The 20,250-nt window shown below is 32.5% G+C and overlaps 1 protein-coding gene across 1 annotated transcript in view; it reads left to right on the forward strand.

Moving 5' to 3' along the window:
- Positions 1-20,250, forward strand: part of LOC128991497 (liprin-alpha-1) — a 73,131-nt gene that overhangs the window by 16,621 nt on the left and 36,260 nt on the right. Inside the window, exons 4-6 of the mRNA XM_054414423.1 lie at positions 10,477-10,551; positions 11,124-11,240; positions 13,854-13,931. Coding sequence (XP_054270398.1) covers positions 10,477-10,551; positions 11,124-11,240; positions 13,854-13,931 — 270 coding nt within the window. The remainder of the gene's footprint in view (positions 1-10,476; positions 10,552-11,123; positions 11,241-13,853; positions 13,932-20,250) is intronic.

Genomic DNA, 20,250 nt, shown 5'->3' on the forward strand with positions numbered 1-20,250 from the left:
TTTCACAACTTAAACAAAGCGAACTTACTACACTACATTTCCGCTAGATGGTAGTTGTGACAGGCTAGTGGTTGTATTTTGTTTGCTAAGCAATATGTCTAGAGGTGACTGTAAGTTTTCAGTAATGTATTGTAATAGATGCAGATGTTACATGTGGCAACTCACCTTGGGTAGAGACAGGCCTGTTGGGAGAACTCGTGTAGACTGCCCACTTGGGGTCGATGATCGCGTTAACATTGGTTTTAACTGGTTAAATTCACATTGTTGCCAACATTTTATTTATTTATTGTTTGTGGACACATGAGAATGGATTTAGTGTTGAAAACGAAGGAGTTGAAAATTTTCTGCTTGTTCTGAAAACAACCGTCTTAATATAGAGAGTATACATTAGTATTGTGTACGTATACTCCAAATCAATGACTTATATTCTTTCTCAGCTTTTTTTTTTTTTTTTGTAATTTTAAGGGTACATTTTAAATTTAAATTTTCTATATAAATTTAATACATAATAATAACATTGATACATTTAATAAATGTTGACTTATTTTAATATTTTATAAAGTTTTTAGAACTAAAATTATAATTTACCATTATCGTACATTCGTCATCATTTTGACCCTCCAAAGCCAAAAAGAGGTTTCACAAAAATGTATATTAGCCGCAGGGAGGTTGGTCATTAATAACCATCTTTATCAACATATTACCACCCTAGGGTGCACAGTGTTAGTGCACCTCTCTCTTTGTTGGGTAGTGTGCTTCATACAGCATCAAAGGAGTCATTTTCATGTTGATTTTAGTCACTAGTAGATATTTACTTTTATGTGATTTTAATTTAATACTTTTTCTTTAACTTAAAAAGGGTTTATTAAGAAATATTTTCAGAGACCAAAATTTTACATAAATAATCTATAAATATGTGTAAAATAAAATGTATGTTTTTACATCCTTTATATATCACTGAACTTTCCATCTAGTCGTCCTGAAGCTTGGTGAAACTCTTTAATTTAATTCCTTGAGAAGTGTCTGTAATATTCCTAATGTCAAAATTACATAGACATCTTCCCCTTAGACTTTCACAGCTCCTATTTAATGCTTCTGAAAATTATTTTTTTAATTGTAAAATATTAGTTTACCCAACCATTGTGTACAGATAGTCTTTAAAACGCAAGTAGAAATTCAATCCACAATCTTTGGCAAGTGCCTCACCGCTCACCTCACCCAAGTTTCTTACGCTATTTAAAATACGCCCATCTTTTTATTACAACTGTCTGATATTTTCCAAATTTTTCAATAAACCTTCCTGCAACTGTTGGTTATCAAATCGTTTAGTTTACCATAGCTTAATGAAAGAATGTGTGAGCTTCTGGCGGAAGTAGATGGATAAACAATTGAATTGGTCATTACCAGCTGAGATAAGTTGGTGTTTGAAGCATTACAATATTACTTCTTTTCTCTTAAAGCTTGAAAACTATTGGTCCGCTACTTTACCACACTAGTGCTGTAAAGTAAGTAGGCCTAAACATGCAGTAAAGTGAATCTTTTTTAATACTAAAACTGAATTGTAGGTACTTAATACTGTACACCATCGTAGATAAATTCAATTACGTTACAACTGCACACATGTGCATGTTAACAAAGTCGTTTGTTTATTGTTTTCATAATCATAATTTCATTTGAGCTTTAAATGTAAATGAACTCAATTAATTTTGACGGATAAATTGGCAGAGGCTGCCGGCCGCCACGTAGAGTTGTCTCCGTGAGTGACGTTATTGCTTTGCGTTCACTCACGTCCTGTTCAATTAGAGTTACTCTCGTTAGCTTTCAATTTATTCAATATGATTTTGTTTAACTAAATTAATTTTCGGTTTTCCATTAAGTTGGTACAATTCTAACGATTTCAGTACTCAATACATACTGTAATCATTGTTATATAAAACATAATAAATAATTATGTTTTATTTTTTATATTTATTTTTAAATATAGGTACAAAACATATGTAAACTTACCTGTTGGTTTTAGTTGTTTGTAAAATAAACATATTGTGGCTAGGACAAATCAAGGTTAATTGTAGATTTCATTTTTGAAATGTACGTTTTAGTTGGCAGAACCTTAAACCATTTTCACCAATTTTAATAGCAAGAGCACTTTAAAATGTCTTGATGTGTTATTGCTATTTAAAGCATTTTACAGGCCCAAAATCTTCAAATTTAAAAACAAAGATCCTATCAAATGGAGTTGAACAGACCAAATGTTGAGGCTAACAATCTGGATAGAACAAAATGGCCGCTTTCATCTATATAAATAAAATTAGAGTTTTGTCTGTATATTGCTCAGAATGAAAAATTTTTTTGTTATTTTTACATTTTATACATTAAAGAAGCCGAAACAAGTCTGTTCTTAATTTCTGTCTGGCTGTCTGTCCAGAAGGCGTTTTACGTGGCCTTCTTCTGAAAAACGAGAGCATCGATTGGGGTTCAAATAGTCTTTTTGTATTAACTGGATTGGGGAGTGTGTCTTTAGGGATTAAAATATTGTCTCACTACTTTTTAAATAAAATAACTCACCTTCAAATACCCTATTTTGTGCGATTTTTGTCCAAGTCTTCTCCCAATGTTTACCACATAAGTTACGTCGTTTATGAAATGCTAATCATCTGTTTGGGGAAATACAACACCTATGAAATAACGAACAGCTGTTTGGATAAAGAAATTTTTATCTAGCTGTCACTGATATCTATATAATTAATACGCTACATGAAACATTGTCGGGTTGAACTCCTCCGCCATTTTGATTTGCAAACTGGCCTTACATTTTTGAAAAAAACCCTTGGCCTCTGCCCCAGTGGCTTTGAAAGTTCCCATGTTATCCTTATGAAGAACATAATTGTTTACATTTTGACCAGCTGTATAGTTTAATTACTGTTATTTATTTTTCAATTAAATGAAACACATTGAGTACATTTATTTACTATTTCAGTTTGTGTAAACATAACCCCCAAGACGGATCGTGTTAGTATGGTTGTATCTAAAATTGGTGTATTTATAGTTGTTTTGTGTAGCTATAATTTTTTTATTTGTTGTTTCCTTTTTTTAAATGCCTCCGACGCGAGGACAACGAAACATGTAATCGTGATAACGACCGCAGCTTCAGAGCAGTGGCGCGTAATAGGCTTAACTCATCACAGTCATTACCTGACCCTGGACAATCTCAACTATTAGGTTACAAATGCGTCCTAACACTACCCCAAAACTACTTTTCGTTCTCAATTGTCCCTCTATCAATGACCTGTGTTGCCTGAACAGCGAGGCATTTTGAGAAGGAGAAAATTGGCCTGAATGCTTTAGGTTTATCAATAACGAAGATAAACATGGTCTGAGTTACACACCGGTAATCTTTGAGTTGACTCTTTTAAACTCATTGTAAATATGACTGTTATTCGTTTTGAAACAACTCCTGTAATACTTTGCAATTGCTCGAATTCGAGCAACATGTACACTAGTGTTTACATTAAATGTTGTTTACAAATACTTCAACCATTCCCAATCACGTTTTGTAAGAAAATCTAAAACCAAGTCAGATTAAAAATATTGTGCCTTACATAACGGATTTAATTAATCGCAAGTGCAATAATGCAACTGTAAATGAAATTAAATTGCTAGGTATCATTCAGATCGTTAACCGGAGATTCTTTGTCTGTGTACCAAATTGTACTTGAGTTTTGATAACCGGGTAAAAGACCCTGAATCAGTGTTGTATCGGCGGGGAAACTTACATTTTTTTAAATCATTGTCGCCAATAGCTAACAAATGAGGTCATTGACAGCGCTTCGATGACTGTCATGTGAAGTAAAAAATCACATCAACAGTTTGATCGCAGATGTTGCAGATGTTGTTTTTTTATTTAAGTGTATTATTATTGAGATGACTAATAGGACTATTTAGATCATAAAAATATATTCTTTAAGATGAATCACAATGTTACAAGTTTTTATGCTGGTTAACTAAATATTAGAAATGTTGCCACTTACCCATCGCTACAGAAAGAAATAGAGACTGATACATTACTAAACTAAGGTATATTTGTGTAGAGTATTTACCTGATTTAATTTGGAATCCTATGGAGATGAACTGGATGAGTTGTTCTCTGACAGTTTGCTCAGAAGTTGCAAGGGAGTTGAAAGAAGACTCTTGTAGCTTGTCTAGAATGAAAAACTATGTTTAAGTGAGGATTAGGTTTTATCAATTAATATTAGAACTTTTATTGCAGGGACTAGTCATTAGGGATATTTTCCTATTGATTTCGTTTAATTTTACTTGTCTGTAGGAACTCAAAAATTATTAATTATTTCTTAACGAAGAACATTTTTTCTTGTTTTACCCATTTACTATTGATGGTTGTTTTTAATTACACTACTGTGAGATGTAGAAAGACATTTCATAGATTTTTACTGATTGATTGATTATCTGTAAAGTTTATACTTTTTAACATTTTTATTTCTGCCTAGAAATGTAAAATTCCTTAAACACCAACACCACCAAAATAAACATGGAAAGCTACCTGTTGTAGGTAACTATGTCCAAAGTTTCCTTTTCATTCTTCTGACTCAATTCAGAGTGATAAGACTGTTATAAATCTGCAGCCATGTAGAAATAAATACTTTGTTTGAAGCGGAGTGTGAACTGTGTGAGTCGCCTCGTCTGACACCTAGAACATTTCTGGTCCACCCACGAGGAGTGAACAAAGTACTATTCTGAGGTGTAATGGGTCTTGAAGTATGTTGACCAGGCTCGTAAGCGGGTAACTCCTTCACCCAACTATGTGTAGTTTTCACGGTGACAGATGTCACAGGGAGGGATACAGGGAGGTTGCAAGGTGGTCTGAACACTACAGGTCAAGACAAGCGAGTTGTAAAATAACATGTGAAGAAAATCAGAGAATAATCATAGAGTAACTAGCTCAGAAGTTTTCAGGGATATAAGATTATTGCATTGAAAACGTTTAGGCTTTGTCAGATGAAGTAACCCTATAGGACAGGCCGACACGTCACAAGTCTCCAATGAGTCCTATAAAAGACTCTAAGAGGAAACCGGCAAAATGTCCTTTGGACCACCCTGGTGTAGTTTATGTGTGTGTCGAGAGTCCTTCGAAGATTTTTGTTTGGTTGCTAAAAGGTAGCTAACATGGCTTGTAATTTGTACGTCTCCTCCCAAAAAATCTGAAACAGAAAGATGAAAAGAAACATGAGAGTATTGTTTTCAATAAGATGACACTTGGTACTTATTTTGTTTCAAAGTATTATGTTAATAAAAGCATCTAACGACTATGATTAAGGAGTTACATATATTCTTTAGCATTTTACTTATAAATTAGGAATTTGGTAACATAATTTTTGCCACTTGCATAAGCTAAATACTTGCTGAGGGGAAGTTGTTGTGAAAAGGTTACAGTTTCAATAAAAACACGTGTTAAATTGATAAATATGTTGTTGATAGGTTGAATTGTAATATTTGACGTACCAGAACTGAAACATGTGTGAGAAATATTGTTATTTACATGATCCCTCTTTTTACTGCTCCTTCATAGGATTTCATGCCATTGAACAACCAAAAGCAGTAATATTGTATACTTAATATTTTTTTTATTTTCAAAAAAATATCAGATTTAAAAATATTTTCTTACAATAGGGATCCTAGATACAACATTCTCCATTAAATATACCCCTGCGTTATTTGAATACATCTTGATGTGTGTAATCTTGTGTTATTAATTGTTGAGATGGGGATACCACCTATGCGCATATTTTAATCCAAATAGTTTAAAGTTAGTTTAAATTGTTATCTGTGTTTGCAGTTATTTAAACTCTGACTACCATTATCTTGTAAGGTTAACCCTCATAACCAACATTTACTGGCAATGTTTGGTTTATTTCTTGATTATTTTTCAAAGCTTGCCTCTTTTAATTTCGTTATTGCTTGTGAAAAAAGTATTTAATCATATACAAAAACGGAGGACCACCCTAATTATAACATTTACACTTCAACCAGCTGTTAAATTATTCATAAAATTGTTACTTTAAGTTAGGCACATTAGCTTTAAAAAATGAAGTAATAATAGGTACCTTCTAAAAATGTTTACATCATAAAATTGGCCTATAAATAATTAAACAGACTTACCTTGGTCTTATTGCTGTTTTCTTTCATCAGAAACACTGCGCTACTTAAAAATTAGTTAGAAAGTATAAAAAACTTGTAACATTGTGTTAATTTAATTCAACATAATTTTCATTTTGCAAATATATAAATCCATATTAAAGAAGTTTAAAATTTGGTTAAAGAAGTTTAAAACATTTGTCATCGGATCTCAGCTAAATTATTGACTATTGGATACTGAAGGTTGGAGTATGTTTAATCTATGGTTAAATCTACAGCTGTCCATTCAAAATAAAATCTGCCAATAAAAGTCTAAAGTATTTTTTTTTTTTATGTAAACAAACAACAAATAAAACATATGGTTTTCCAAAATAAATCAACATTATTTAGCTATTGACAACGAAGTGTATAAACTATTTCAAACTCAATATTTTTGATTCGATATATAAAAAACATTTTCAGAACTTACTTATATATAGTTTTCAACATTTATTGATTGGAGTGTTGATGAAATGCAGTGCTATCATCATGTGGTACATTCCTTCATGTAATTTTGAAACAAGTTCGTGTTGCAAGTGTGGTGATTTTTAGAGCTTGGAACTATGAAGTTATGAAACAACCAATAGTGATCAATAATAAACCTAAAATGGACCATAAGGTAATTGTTCTTCCTTGTAAATCAATTTGACGTTTTGTACATTTTTTTAAAATTACATTTCAACTTAAATAATTTAGGATTTCCTATCCCAATCAGAAAGAAAACATTTAAAATCAAACTTTTATGCTAATCAAACTACTGTCATAGAAATGGGATGAGCTTAAATTAGCAAAACTAAGCTATAAATATGTTTGATACTGTTAATCATGTCCAAAAAAATCTACACCTCATAATTAATTCATACAAAGCTAAGGATAGGCCTATGATAAAATTATCTACATGTTTCTAATTTACAGTTTCACTCTTCAATTTCTTATTATATTACTCACGATACAGAGAGCTTGTGACTTGTTTGAAGTTCATTTCAAATATGAATTTTGTTGCTAGGTAACTCATTTATGATTCTTTGATCAAAAGTTATCTCTTTAGGCTATGTTTTGTTGTAACCAAGGTGAAGTAAAATGTTAAAGTATTTTCTTGATCGCCAGGGCGCATGGGGGTCTAATTCCCCCCCCCCCCCCAAATCTTATACCCCATAATAATTGTTATTGCAAATCGTTCAACCAAATTCATTGTAGTCAATACACTTGTGGCGAACGATACGACTAATTACAAACGCTAACCTAAAACTTGGGATCGTTCGAGTTGGACTATTTTTTTTGTACGTTGTGAAAAGTAGGGAAGATTGGCAGACGATGGACGCTTTCAGCCATATACGGCAGCGTCCGATGCTGGTGTTTAACGTTTGGCCACATTCTTCTTATTATTTTAATACAAAATCAAATCACTCAAATAAAGAATAGTATCAAAGAAGTTTTATCAATAGTCGCTTGAAAGGTAGCCTAGTTGTATATTAATTTACCTGAGTTAGTTGTTAGGATTCCTAATAACAGAATTTGTAATACAATGGTTACCTACCATATTAAATTTTTAAACTTTCAATATTTGAATAGTATTTATATTTTCTTAATAATAAGAGAACGTGATATCATATTTAGGAGTACAGTAGCACAAACCAATTGGATTTGTTGCTAGCCACAAAACAACAACATAGTGGTTTAAAATTTCTCAGAATTCGGTGTGGGTGGCATGGGTTTAATTTCCGGCACAATCACAAAAACTTATTCTCACGTTGACCTCTTATAAAATGCCACCTGCGTAGGAAAAATGATAACACTGAGAACCAATTTTGCAGGCGGTAGCAGTGACGGCAGCGGGCATCACATCCAATTGGTTTTTGCTGATTCTAACTATACTATCAGGTCTTCTAATTATTAAGAAAATATGAATACTATTGAAAGTTTTAAAATTTACTATGGTTAGGTAATCATTGAATTACAAATTTTGTTATTAAAAATTCTTAACGTTTAACTCAAATAAATTAATATTCAACTTCTAGCTGTAAATGCAGTAAATTGCATCAAAAAAATAAAACAATGTGTCTTTATGAAAATTCACTAATAATGATTCATAATGGAAATTCGTTGGACATTGGTGAAATTGATTTCTATTTATCACCAAATGCCAGATGATGACAAACATATTATGAAATGCATGCAAATGATCTATTATCATTTGGCTTTTGCATCGAGGGGCCCATTAATGCTTTGTACACCTTCCTTCACATCATGTACTGTCAGCTCATTCCGATAATGTATTTTGTATTCTCAATAACAACACAAGCGTTTCAATTTTTGTTTTCTTATTTTTCCGACATTATTTATAAACTGATAAATATAATAACTTCATTGTTTAGGTATCCTCATTATACCAGACTAATCGGGCTTTCATTTCATTTTGATGAAATTAAGTCATCTTAATATAAAAAGGGCAGTGATATCCTGGGACCATGTTGAATTTTTTTTTTAGAGAAAAAGCTTTAATTTTAATAACACAAACAGTAGTGATGAGCTAAAATATATACACATTAGCTACATAGTTTTACATAGTTTATTAGTTGTGCATGATTAAGGTTTACTGTACTTTAATCGGACGAAAATAAAGGTCCTCTTGAAAGAAAACTTTTATACTTTTGAAAAGTTGTTTAGAGTGTGGCTAATTTAATAGAGTTTTATATCAACGATTTACACCTCGCGATACTTACAGGAGCTTCAATGGGGAAATTCCTGTTGAAGCTATAATTTACCACGGATGAATTGATATCTAGCTGGTTTTGGCAAACTGGATGGCAATGTTCCAGTTGAAGTTTGTGATAAATTTATTTTCTTCAAGTTATCATCTTAAAGTAGAAAAAAAACAAAAGATAGAAATTATTTGCTTTTCATTAGAGTCAATCTTTTGAGATAATTTGTCGTTAGTTTATAAAATGTAATGTAAACTTAAAATACTTACCAATACATCTAGATTTTTGTCTGAAAGTTATATTTTGATCACAGGAATTTGAATATATCAGCTACGAAAAAAACTTGCAAGCATGTTAGAAATATGTTTTTTTTTATTCATGTTTTGTTTAATTGAGTGGAATTGACTAAAGAACAATATGTGTGGAGACATTCCACTTCCGCAGCAATATCTAAACCTGTTGTTTTGTGTTAAGATTTTGCTTAATATGTTCTCTTTTAGAATATTCTCTCTTTGGCCTTCCTTTCTTATGTTGAAACAGATATTACAGGTGTATTTATTGTTTATGTTGTCAAAGTTTGCAATAAAATTATACATTCAAATTTACCTTTCGATTGATTAGTGGTCAAAAGTGTACCTAATAAATGTTAATGAACATAAATTCAGCACACTATCAAGGTACTACCTGAACTTGATTTACAAAAATTAGAACAGTTGATCCTTATTGGTTGGAAGTAGGCCTATGTTTTATGGTCTATTTTCTGCGTACCGGTATGTCAGTGAAAACAATCTACCTAATGCGAAATCTTTAGATACATACTCAATTAGACCAAAGTTGTATTTTATTCAAGAATACAAATAAAATACAACGTGCAGATAACAGTTGCAATTTGGTGTTCGGGCTGGGAGCTACATTCGTTACTACTCAATGTGAGTCTAACTCAATAAGAGCTTCATCCCAGGCACTTGGTGTTATTGGGTTAGCTTGGAATGACACTAACAATGTTTCTTTTGACCTTCAGTTTCGTGTTTTCGGCTGTCTTCAAATTAAAACTACATCAAGTCTGATTTTCCAATTTCTAATGTGTCTAGGTTTTGTATACCTAATGTAATTTCTACATCAATGAAAAAAATAATCTCAACATTGTAATTTTGGTTGATTTTCTTTTAGGATTTGTATATTACTAAACAAGTTTAACTATCGAGGGAGTTAAACTTGCTTAGTGATACACTCGTAAGAGAGAAAATGGTAACTTTTAAAGCTATTTGCAGCCCTTGAGCGAAATATCAAGGTATAGGCCAGAAGCAACGTGAGGTTGAATTATGTTATTGCACTTGAAAATATTTTATGAAATGTATTGCTAGATACCATGTGTCCAAAAAGTCCCACCCCCTGTTATTTTTTTATTAATAGAGATAAAATTATAATATTTAGGGAATCTTTATATGATCAAAAAAGGAATTTTTTTGTGTATGTAAATTGGAGGGCGTGAAAATGTACTTGTACTTACATCAAAAACTGGGAATAACACTAATAAAATAAGAAGAATCAATATGTAGACTATTATTGTAATTTTATTTTTCAGGTCAGGGAAAGGTTAAGAGTTGCCTTAGAAAGAAATACTACATTAGAGGAGGAGTTAGCATCTACCAAAGACGAAGTAAGTCCAATAATTTTTAATTTATAAATAGTGTTAGATTAGCTTTTGGAAAAATTTTTATTGAAATATTTGTGTTTTAAGGTGTTAGAATTCTTGTTTTTTTATAGGTACTAAAATTTACAGTTTCTTTGCACTAACCTAACTAAGGCAGTACAATGACTAATCATGAGTATTGTATATTGTTTGGATTTAATTATGCATTTTAGTTTCTTTTATATTGCAGAACAACTTTTGGCTAGCAATTAAAATTTTTGCTTTGTATATTTTGTCAAAATATATAGATTTCAACTTTTGAGTAGGATTTAGCTTTTTGATATTACAGTCAGAGTTAAAGAAATATAAATTGTGTATTTCTTATTTTCAATCGCAATTTTGATAATTTTATTACAATAATTGAGTTTAATAATGTGTCTGGTTAGTTAGTTCTAACAAAATTTATTTTATTCAAAATAATTCTAGCTCTACTCTGACATCCACAAAATCAGTAAGCTTTGGAAATTCTATAAAGGAGTTATGTCACTGATTCCACTTGTTAGACTTCACTTTTTACTAACCAAATTTGATTTCTGCAGTTACAACAGTACAAATTAGGAAGAATAACAACAAGTACAGAGGATGGAAAACCTAAAGAAAATGGAGCCCAAGAAGAGAAACCAGCCAACGACGGCCCTCACCCTACTATCATTAAGGTTAGTTTTGTCAAAACCTTTTTCCAATGTTTGTGTTGAATAGAAATTAATGATATTTCGTAAACCCAATCTGTACTACCTAACTATTATTTGAAATTAGTACTCTTTCAATGAAATTGTTCTTTGATTATTTTAAAAAATATTCCAAGTATTTTCCAAATATTTATTTTATTTATATTTTTTAATTTTTACAACATAAAATTTGGTTTTCATCATATTGTCTGGAAAGCAGCCGTTTTTAGTTCTCTAAATCGTCTGCAAAATCATAGTTTTTGGGTAACCTCAAATAGGGAACAGAAAAACATGTGGTAAATCTTTCGGTTCGCTAACCTCAAAATTTTATATGTGCATTATAAAAACGCTGCTAATCAAACTATATTTCGAGTTAAATTTGTGAACATTCGTTATGTTTGACGACTTTGTATAACGTCAAATTATGTGTTCTAATTTTGTAATGATTAGAAGGTTATTTCCACAGTATGATGAAAATATTTGTTCATCACACGGAGCAAAACTGTTTGATTTAAATAGTAGTTTTCATCACTAGGAGTGAAAGTGGCTCTTTTTGGTACTTAAGCGTATTTCCAAGCTCGGCTGCGCCTCACTTGTAAAACTTGATTGCATACCAAAAAGAGCCACTTTTGCTCCTAGTGATGAAAACTACTATTTAAATCAAACAGTTACTAAATCTTCAGCTTATTTTTTTTTACTTTACTTGTCTTTTTTTTTTTTATTTCTGTCTGTACCATAAAAACACATTTTGCAACTTTATAAATAGTTAGTTTTACTAAAACTGGTTATTTAAAAAATGTGTTTGTCACAGTTATATTTTGTAATAGAGTGAAGCCTTGTTTTTAACTTATTCTTTTATGAAATCTGTTGTGGACATTGTAAAAAAATAATGCCATTGACACACTGTGTTTATCCTCTTTGGGACAGTCTTTCTTTAGTCTTTAGTCTTGGAATACAAACTTTTTAAAATGTTTTGTGCTCTCCTTAAAAGTATGTTATTTGTTTATCATTCCATTAAGTTTTCTTGACCCAAAATATGGTTTTTGTTATATTTTTATTTCTTACCTTTCAAAATGATTTGTTAAGTATTTAGTTTTGTAAAAACACTTTATAAAATTTTGTTTTGCCTTTTGAAAGAAAAAAACTCTTAGCTAAGAAATACATTGAGGAAGAAACAATTAATAATCAATTGACACAACTTGTATTTCGGTACTGATAGAGAAAATATTTTGGACAGTTGATAGCACACAGAAAGCTCTCAACACAATTATCTAGATTTTTCGCCTCTCCTAGGGGGCTTCTTCAGAAGAAAGTAGCACTCTAGACTATTCTACACTACTTTCTTTTCAATAAAGTGCTTTAGAGAAGCAAAATGTCGAGTTAACTGTATTTTGAACCTTTGTATACCATCAACTGCTTGAAACTCTTAGGTGAATTAGTCAAGAATCAATTTCCTCTTCCTTGATGTACACACAATTTTAGTTACTTCAAATGTTCAATGTCCATTTTACCAAAATAAAATTATATATCAATAACTTTAACTATTCAAACAATTACGTTGTGCTAGTTTCCACTTTTGTTATCGTAGTTTGTTGGCTACAATCAGTCGCAGAGCTGCAGAGATAGGTTGACAGAGATGTATGTATGTGGTGGTGGATGTGTCGCTAGTGTAATGTGATCCTCAGCAAATTGTTGCTCCAACCACCTTTATAGACCAACCTACTGAATGTTCTCTCTCGCTCGTTTAGTCAATGTAAAGTCTTTTTGGTTTGAATAGCAAAAAATTAAGGATTTAACAACAATTGTATATTTATGATTCGGAGAACTAAAAATGTTTTCAAACTTTATGATTCTAGTGTAAAATATTTTGTATTAGTGACTCATTATTTTTTTAGACGAATTTGAAATAATAGAAGCAATGAAAAGCTTGTTATAAAACAAAATATAGAGAGGTAGCAATGTAATGAAAAATCACCTTCTATCTTATTTTGTGAAGAGACATTGTGAAGAGACTTGCTCCCCAAATTTTTAATTGTAAACAATCTCAAAAATTTTTCCGTGTCCATGCATTAAAAAAAAAAACTTATTTTACTCTGTTGATGAAGATCTGTAAACACACCATTAGCAAGATTATTTCACGGTTACCTAACAGATAATTACCAACCATCACCTTTTTTTGTCTGTTAGCAATAACTGGACTGTGTACTATGCCATGACTGTCTTGGCCTGCTTCCCGAACAATAAACAATTGTAATCGATTTCCTGACTTTTGTAAATACAGTATAGCCAACCATTACCTGACAGGTGAAGATTGGTGTAATGAAGTTGAAGTGATTAGTTTTTTTAATCCACTACAAATCTAGATAGAACTACTCACTTCCAATGTTGTAAAGGCAACTATTTTCTCTGTTACATACTTGATGAAGGTTGGTCTGAAAAATGTTCTTAATATCAACCCTTGAACAATTAATTTGTTACAAAAGTATTTACTGAGCCGTCTCCCCACTGCGACAAGTGTGTGTGAGTGTGTGTGCATGTGTGGCATGACTCATGTTCCGCTTGGCTCCCCGACCAGCATGTCATCGTTGTGTTGATGTACAGAGACTGAGCAACGGAGCTATCGAGCCGGACTCGGAGGTGGCGAGAGTGATCGAGCTGCAGAACACCGTCGACAAACAGGTCAGAACCTCACTCGCTTTGCTTGGCTCGTAGAATTGTCTTGTGAATAATTATTCATTTTAAGAAAAGTTGTCGAAATGTAGATAGTTATTTGTTATGAGAGTAGTTGTTGAAAAATTTAGATTGCTTTACGTTTCCTAAGGGGTGTACATGGGGTGTTTTTACAAGCGACAAGCTGTTTTTTAATATGCAGTTCGTAAACTAGTCCAGTATACTTACCTCAACTCACTACACTCTCTCGATAGCTACTAAAAAAGCACTCACCGACATCCAACTTCCCTAATTTTACTCGCTGGCTTGCAGCTTATAACATGTTAGGTGGACTCAGATATTTACGGTCACCTCAGGGTTTAAGCTGTGTCAATAAAAGGTTACAGTACCTGCAGACTGCCTTGTGGGTTTTGTTAATCCAGTAGGATTACGTACGTTTCGGCAAATATATTGCCATCATCAGATCCTGAACTTTAAGGTTAAAATCTTGATTTTTCGATACACATGGTCACGTCAAAGTTTAAAATAGAACACATACACAAAACGAACATTAAATACATGTAGGCCTACTATTAAAAAACCGAACAGGATATAATATGATGCAAGCATCTCTCTTGCCGAGTCTCGACTGGTGGTCGTCAGGTCCTGTGAACTGGACTCTGACCCCAAGGCATCCTGTATCATAAGTGTCGGTCTCTGTCCAGTTGTATTAAAGTTTCAAATAATAAATTTGATGGAAGTGTACTTTTATCATTGTGTTGGAAATCGAGTTATTTTGATATAGTACAGATTCAAGATTGACCAACATCAAGTATAATTATTTGTTAGGCTTTGGTTTTAATTAACATATTATGTTTTATTTTAATTGATTTAAACAATAGAGAAGAGTTGTAGTAAGAATTAAAAGTGATGAAGAACAGAACAATACAGAGAAAATGTTTTAAATATTGTTATTTATCAGAATAAAATCAGTTCTTTATTATTTAATAATTGTAAAAGTTCTTTATTTTACACGAGTTCTAACATAGTGGCGACCGTGACAGGACTTTTTAAAGTTAAAATTCAGAGTAGGACCAAGCTTATATTTTACTTATAATACAATGGATAAGCTGAGGTCATTAAAGACTGAAAGGACTCAACTAAGAAGAACTTTTACAAAGTGCAGAAATGAAATGGAGAAATTACTGGCTGAAGATATTAAAGATGAAGTAACAATTAAAAGTAATCTAAACAAGTTGCAAGATAAAGCTGAAAGGCTTTTTAAGCTAGATGAAGACATCAAGGAAGCCTTGTTTGAAGATCCTGCAACAAAAGAAGAGGACTTAGAAGCTGAGTTTGATACTACAGAATCTTACAGAGACATGTTATCTTCAATGAGAGCTAAGTATGACCATTTCATTATTCAGGTTGGCCTAAGCCAACAGTCAAGAAGTGAAGTCGGGTATACCGTTCACAGTCTTAAATTAGTATCTAAGAAGGGCTTAAGTCTACCTAAATTACAATTAAACCAGTTTGATGGAGATGTAAAAAATTGGATAGGGTTTTCGGGGCAGTTTAAGAAGGTCCATGAGGATCCTGATCTAGAACCTGAGGATAAGTTCCAATACCTCATCCAATCCTTAAAACCAGGATCGTCCCCTAGGGAATTAGTAGAAAGTTTTCCCCTATCGGGAACTAATTATGTAAAGGCCCTAGAACAATTAAAAGCAAGATTTGGTAGGGATGACTTTTTAATAGAAGTATACGTGAGGGAACTGCTCAGTTTAGTGCTCCAACAAGTAACGCTAGGTCCTAATACTAAACTGTGCCGACTGTATGACAAACTAGAAACACAGTTAAGGGCACTTGAAACTTTAGGAGTCACTTCAGACAATTATGCTTCAATGCTGTATCCTCTTGTAGAATCTGCTTTACCCGAAGAAATATTACGAGCCTGGGAGCGGCATCGTTCAAGTAGGTTACACACACCCTCAACTTCTACATCGTCAGATCTAGTAATTTCTAGTAATTTTCTAGAAGAACTTCTTGATTTTCTAAAGGCTGAGGTGGAGAGTGAAGAGAGGCTGGCGCTTGCTCGTTCGAGTTTTAAATCTGCCACTCCAGGAGACAACAACAGCAAATGCAGCAGCCAAAAGAAAATGTCAACTGTACATGAAACTCGTCAGAATGAACCTACGGTAGCAGCTCTATTGACATCTGGTACAGAGGGTCCTAGAAGGTTCGTGAGTAACTGTACTTATTGTTCTAAAGGAGGGCACAATGCTCAAGATTGTTCCTATTTTCAAAAATTAACTTTAGATGGAAGAAAGGAGCATCTGAAAAAGAAAAATTGCTGCTTTGTGTGCTTGAAGCAAGGTCACTCAGCAAAAAAGTGCAAGGTATTTGTCAAATGTCTCTTCTGTTGTAAAAGGCATTATGGAATCATGTGTAGGGACTTATATGAAAGTAGGCCTCGATCTAAAATTAATGTTGACAAGCCAGACTTACTGCAGCAAAGTATAACTAAGCCTAAGTCAGAGGTTCTCAGTAATTTTGGAAACGGTACAGGAGAAACTCTATTACAGACTCTACTAGTTAAGGTTGCAGATGAGAAAGGTAAAGAGTATTTGGGAAGAGTACTTTTAGATCCAGGTTCACAGAGATCCTACATTACTAAGGACTGTGTCACTAAATTAGGTCTACAAGAAACAGGTAGTGAAGTCATAAATCATAGTTTGTTTGGTGGCGTAAATCTAAAACAAAAATCTCACAAAAATTACCTTGTTACTCTTCAAAATGTAAATAATTCTTTCAAGATCTCTATTCCTGTGACAGACCAAGAAACAATTTGCAACCATGTACCTAGGCTTAAGAGTGAGGAGTATTTTGACATCTTGAAAGAAAAGAGCATAATTTTAACTGATGTGGGTGAAAATGTACCAGATGTTAAAATTTTACTTGGTGCAGATGTACTAGTGGATTTGTACACAGGAACTATGCAGAAGATCGATGACAAACTAGTCGCTATTGAAACGTACCTTGGGTGGACCGTGATGGGGAAGCAGCTATGCAGAGGAAGTTGTAAAACGTCTCTTCTAACTTTATTTTGCCAGGGTAAACCAGAATCCAGAGATTTAGGTAGCTGGGAGACAATCAGAATAAGGGATCCTATTGGGGTGAAACAGAGAGACTCATTTGATTCGAAAGTGTTTCAACATTTTAAGGAAAACGTAGCGGTGAACATTGAAAACCGATATGAAGTTTGTTTTTCATCGAGCAGAAGATTAAATACACCAAACGAATTGAGTTATTGTGATAAGGTCTGCCAAGAACAGTTGAAAGAAGGCATGATACAAAATGTTTCAGAACCAGCAGAGGCGACAACGGTTCATCAATTGCTGCATCACCCAGTGATAAAAGACAGTAGCTTCACTACAAAAATACGCCCAGTGTTTGATGCGCCTACAAAGAACAAAAGAGCTAATTTTTCTCTAGGTCCAAATTTGGTAAATTTAATTCCATCTCGTGTAATAAAATTCAGAAAGCAGTTGAATTGGAAAACCACAAAAGAGAAATTTGAAATCCATAAAATAATTTGGAAGTTCTGTCCTCCGAGTACCCCATGGTGGGGAGGTATAATATGGAAACAACATGTGAGAAGGATGAAAACATCATCAAAGAGATCAAGATTTAAGAAAAGGTATCATGCAGTGCTTGTATATATTGAAAAAGGAAGAGAAGTCATCTTCTTGACTCCATGAAAATAAATTCAAAAGACAAGTCAAGGAAACAGGATGTACATATTGAAACAAAAGATAATTCATCAACACACCAACAGAATCAAGAAGAAGGAAGATAAAAATCCCTTGGAAAATGAACATGTGAACTTAAAAGAAATATGTAAATAGTTTTGTTTGAAATTTTGATCATGTAAAACAAAATTCCAAGGTGGGGAGGATGTTGGAAATCGAGTTATTTTGATATAGTACAGATTCAAGATTGACCAACATCAAATATAATTATTTGTTAGGCTTTGGTTTTAATTAACATATTATGTTTTATTTTAATTGATTTAAACAATAGAGAAGAGTTGTAGTAAGAATTTAAAGTGATGAAGAACAGAACAATACAGAGAAAATGTTTTAAATATTGTTATTTATCAGAATAAAATCAGTTCTTTATTAGATAATATTTTGTAAAAGTTCTTTATTTTACACGACTTCTAACAATTGAGTAGGTCCTGAGGGCGGGTTTTTGTGGCCTTATAAATTTTGTAATTTTCCAGAGTTGTCATAGTTGTTCCTTTACAGCAGATATGCAACGCTTTTAAATTGTTACCTAAATCAGTGTAATTATGATTTTCGTTCACAAGATGTTCTGCAAAATTTGACTTTTGTGACTTAGTAGCTCTGGGAAGATGTTCTTTAAACCTTTTTCCAAAGGATCGCCCTGTTTGACCTATGTAAATTTTATCGCAGTCATTACATGAAACTTGATAAATTCCGGTTTTCTCTTGTAATTCCTTAACATTTTTACTAGTGTTTAACATTTTCCCTAATTTATTGCTTGTCCTAAATGCTAATACTTTACCATGTTTTTTTTATTTCATGTTTGAGAGACATAGGAAATGAGCTGCCGTATTCGACTGGGACATAATCGGAATTTTTCCTGTTAGCAATGTTTGTTTTTGACATATTATTAAGTTGTTTTTTTATTAAATTATCGATAATGGCAGGGCTGTATCGATAATTACCAGTCCAGTTCACAGGACCTGACGACCACCAGTCGAGACTCGGCAAGAGAGATGCTTGCATCATATTATATCCTGTTCGGTTTTTTAATAGTAGGCCTACATGTATTTAATGTTCGTTTTGTGTATGTGTTCTATTTTAAACTTTGACGTGACAATGTGTGTCGAAAAATCAAGATTTTAACCTTCAAGTTCTGGATCTGATGATGGCAATATATTTGCCGAAACGTACGCAATCCTACTGGATTAACAAAACCCACAAGGCAGTCTGCAGGTACTGTAACCTTTTATTGATTAGCTAACGTGGTTTAGAAAAACAACTACATTATGAAGTTTAAGCTGTGGTTGCATTTTTAGCATTTTGCAATACACAACTTAAAAATGCTACATTGTTTCCAGGCTATAGCAAATGTCCTACAGATAAAATTTGAAGATGTTTTTTTTTTATTGTTCAAACATGTAATATTGGATAAACAGTAATTCGGAATAAGCTGATTTCTGTAATAACTTAATAATTTATGAAAATTGTGGATGATGTGCAAAGTTTTTTTGTGATCACGAAAGTTGATGGTGTTGCCTCTGCGACCATAGAACCTGTTTATGATTTCGCTGTGACCATGTCCTACTTTAGTTTTTGTGATGTTTGCTCAAAATTTGGCCCCTATGGCAGGAGACGATGATGTCTCAGCGACCGCAGGAAACGTTTTCCATTTTGCTGTAACCATAGAACATCTTTCCGATTTTGCCACAAACAGGGAAGCTGCTCTTAATTTCTTGATGGGTACTAACATCTATATATATAATAATAATTTCCGAACTTAAGTTTGAAGTAGGTAGGTTTTCCAAATAGCGGGAGTTGGAATAGTGGGACTCTACTGTGAGTTGAAATTGTCATGTTTAATTACAGGCGGAATTAATCAATGTTTGATTGTTGTAATTAACGTAGCAAAACAAAATTGAAATATAAATATTTACAAAGATTACATGTAGGTACCATCTTAACAACCTGTCCCCCATCTTTCCATGGATTTATATTTCAATATTTTCTCACATTGAAATTATTTTTTGCAAGATTTCCTTTTGCATAAGTTCATGTGAACATATGAAAAACATTTCATTAACAATATAGCTAACTTCTATTCCCATACCTCTAGATCCTCTTATATTGGTGTATTTAGTGAAAAGAATTCTAGATTTTCCTCCCAAACAAAACTATGATCCTCTACTTAAAAAGTACCCTAGTTCAAATTTGTTATTTATTTTTCATATGTAATCACAATAAATTGAACAGTGAAAACCACTAACTTACAGTAAAGTGATAAGCAAGAAACTATAAATTTAAACTGAAGAAAACTGCCTCGACACCAAGATGATTGATTAATTGCTCAATTTTACACCTTATTATATTAGTATGTAAAATATCAACTTAATAGTGTATAATAATTTTTTTAGATAAATTTTACATTCTGAACAAAGTTAAAGTAAACTGAGTGATGTAATCTTAACAGAAGTGTAAATTTTACTTTGCATCAAAAATTGATTGTTATTTCAGAGCTTTAATGTACAAAGTAAGGCATTAGAACTATAGTTCGGCTGCAT

Source organism: Macrosteles quadrilineatus, unplaced genomic scaffold (assembly GCF_028750875.1).
Source record: "Macrosteles quadrilineatus isolate MER2022 unplaced genomic scaffold, UCM_ALF_1.0 Scaffold_4__1_contigs__length_99947679, whole genome shotgun sequence".
Taxonomy (NCBI): Eukaryota; Metazoa; Arthropoda; class Insecta; order Hemiptera; family Cicadellidae; genus Macrosteles; species Macrosteles quadrilineatus.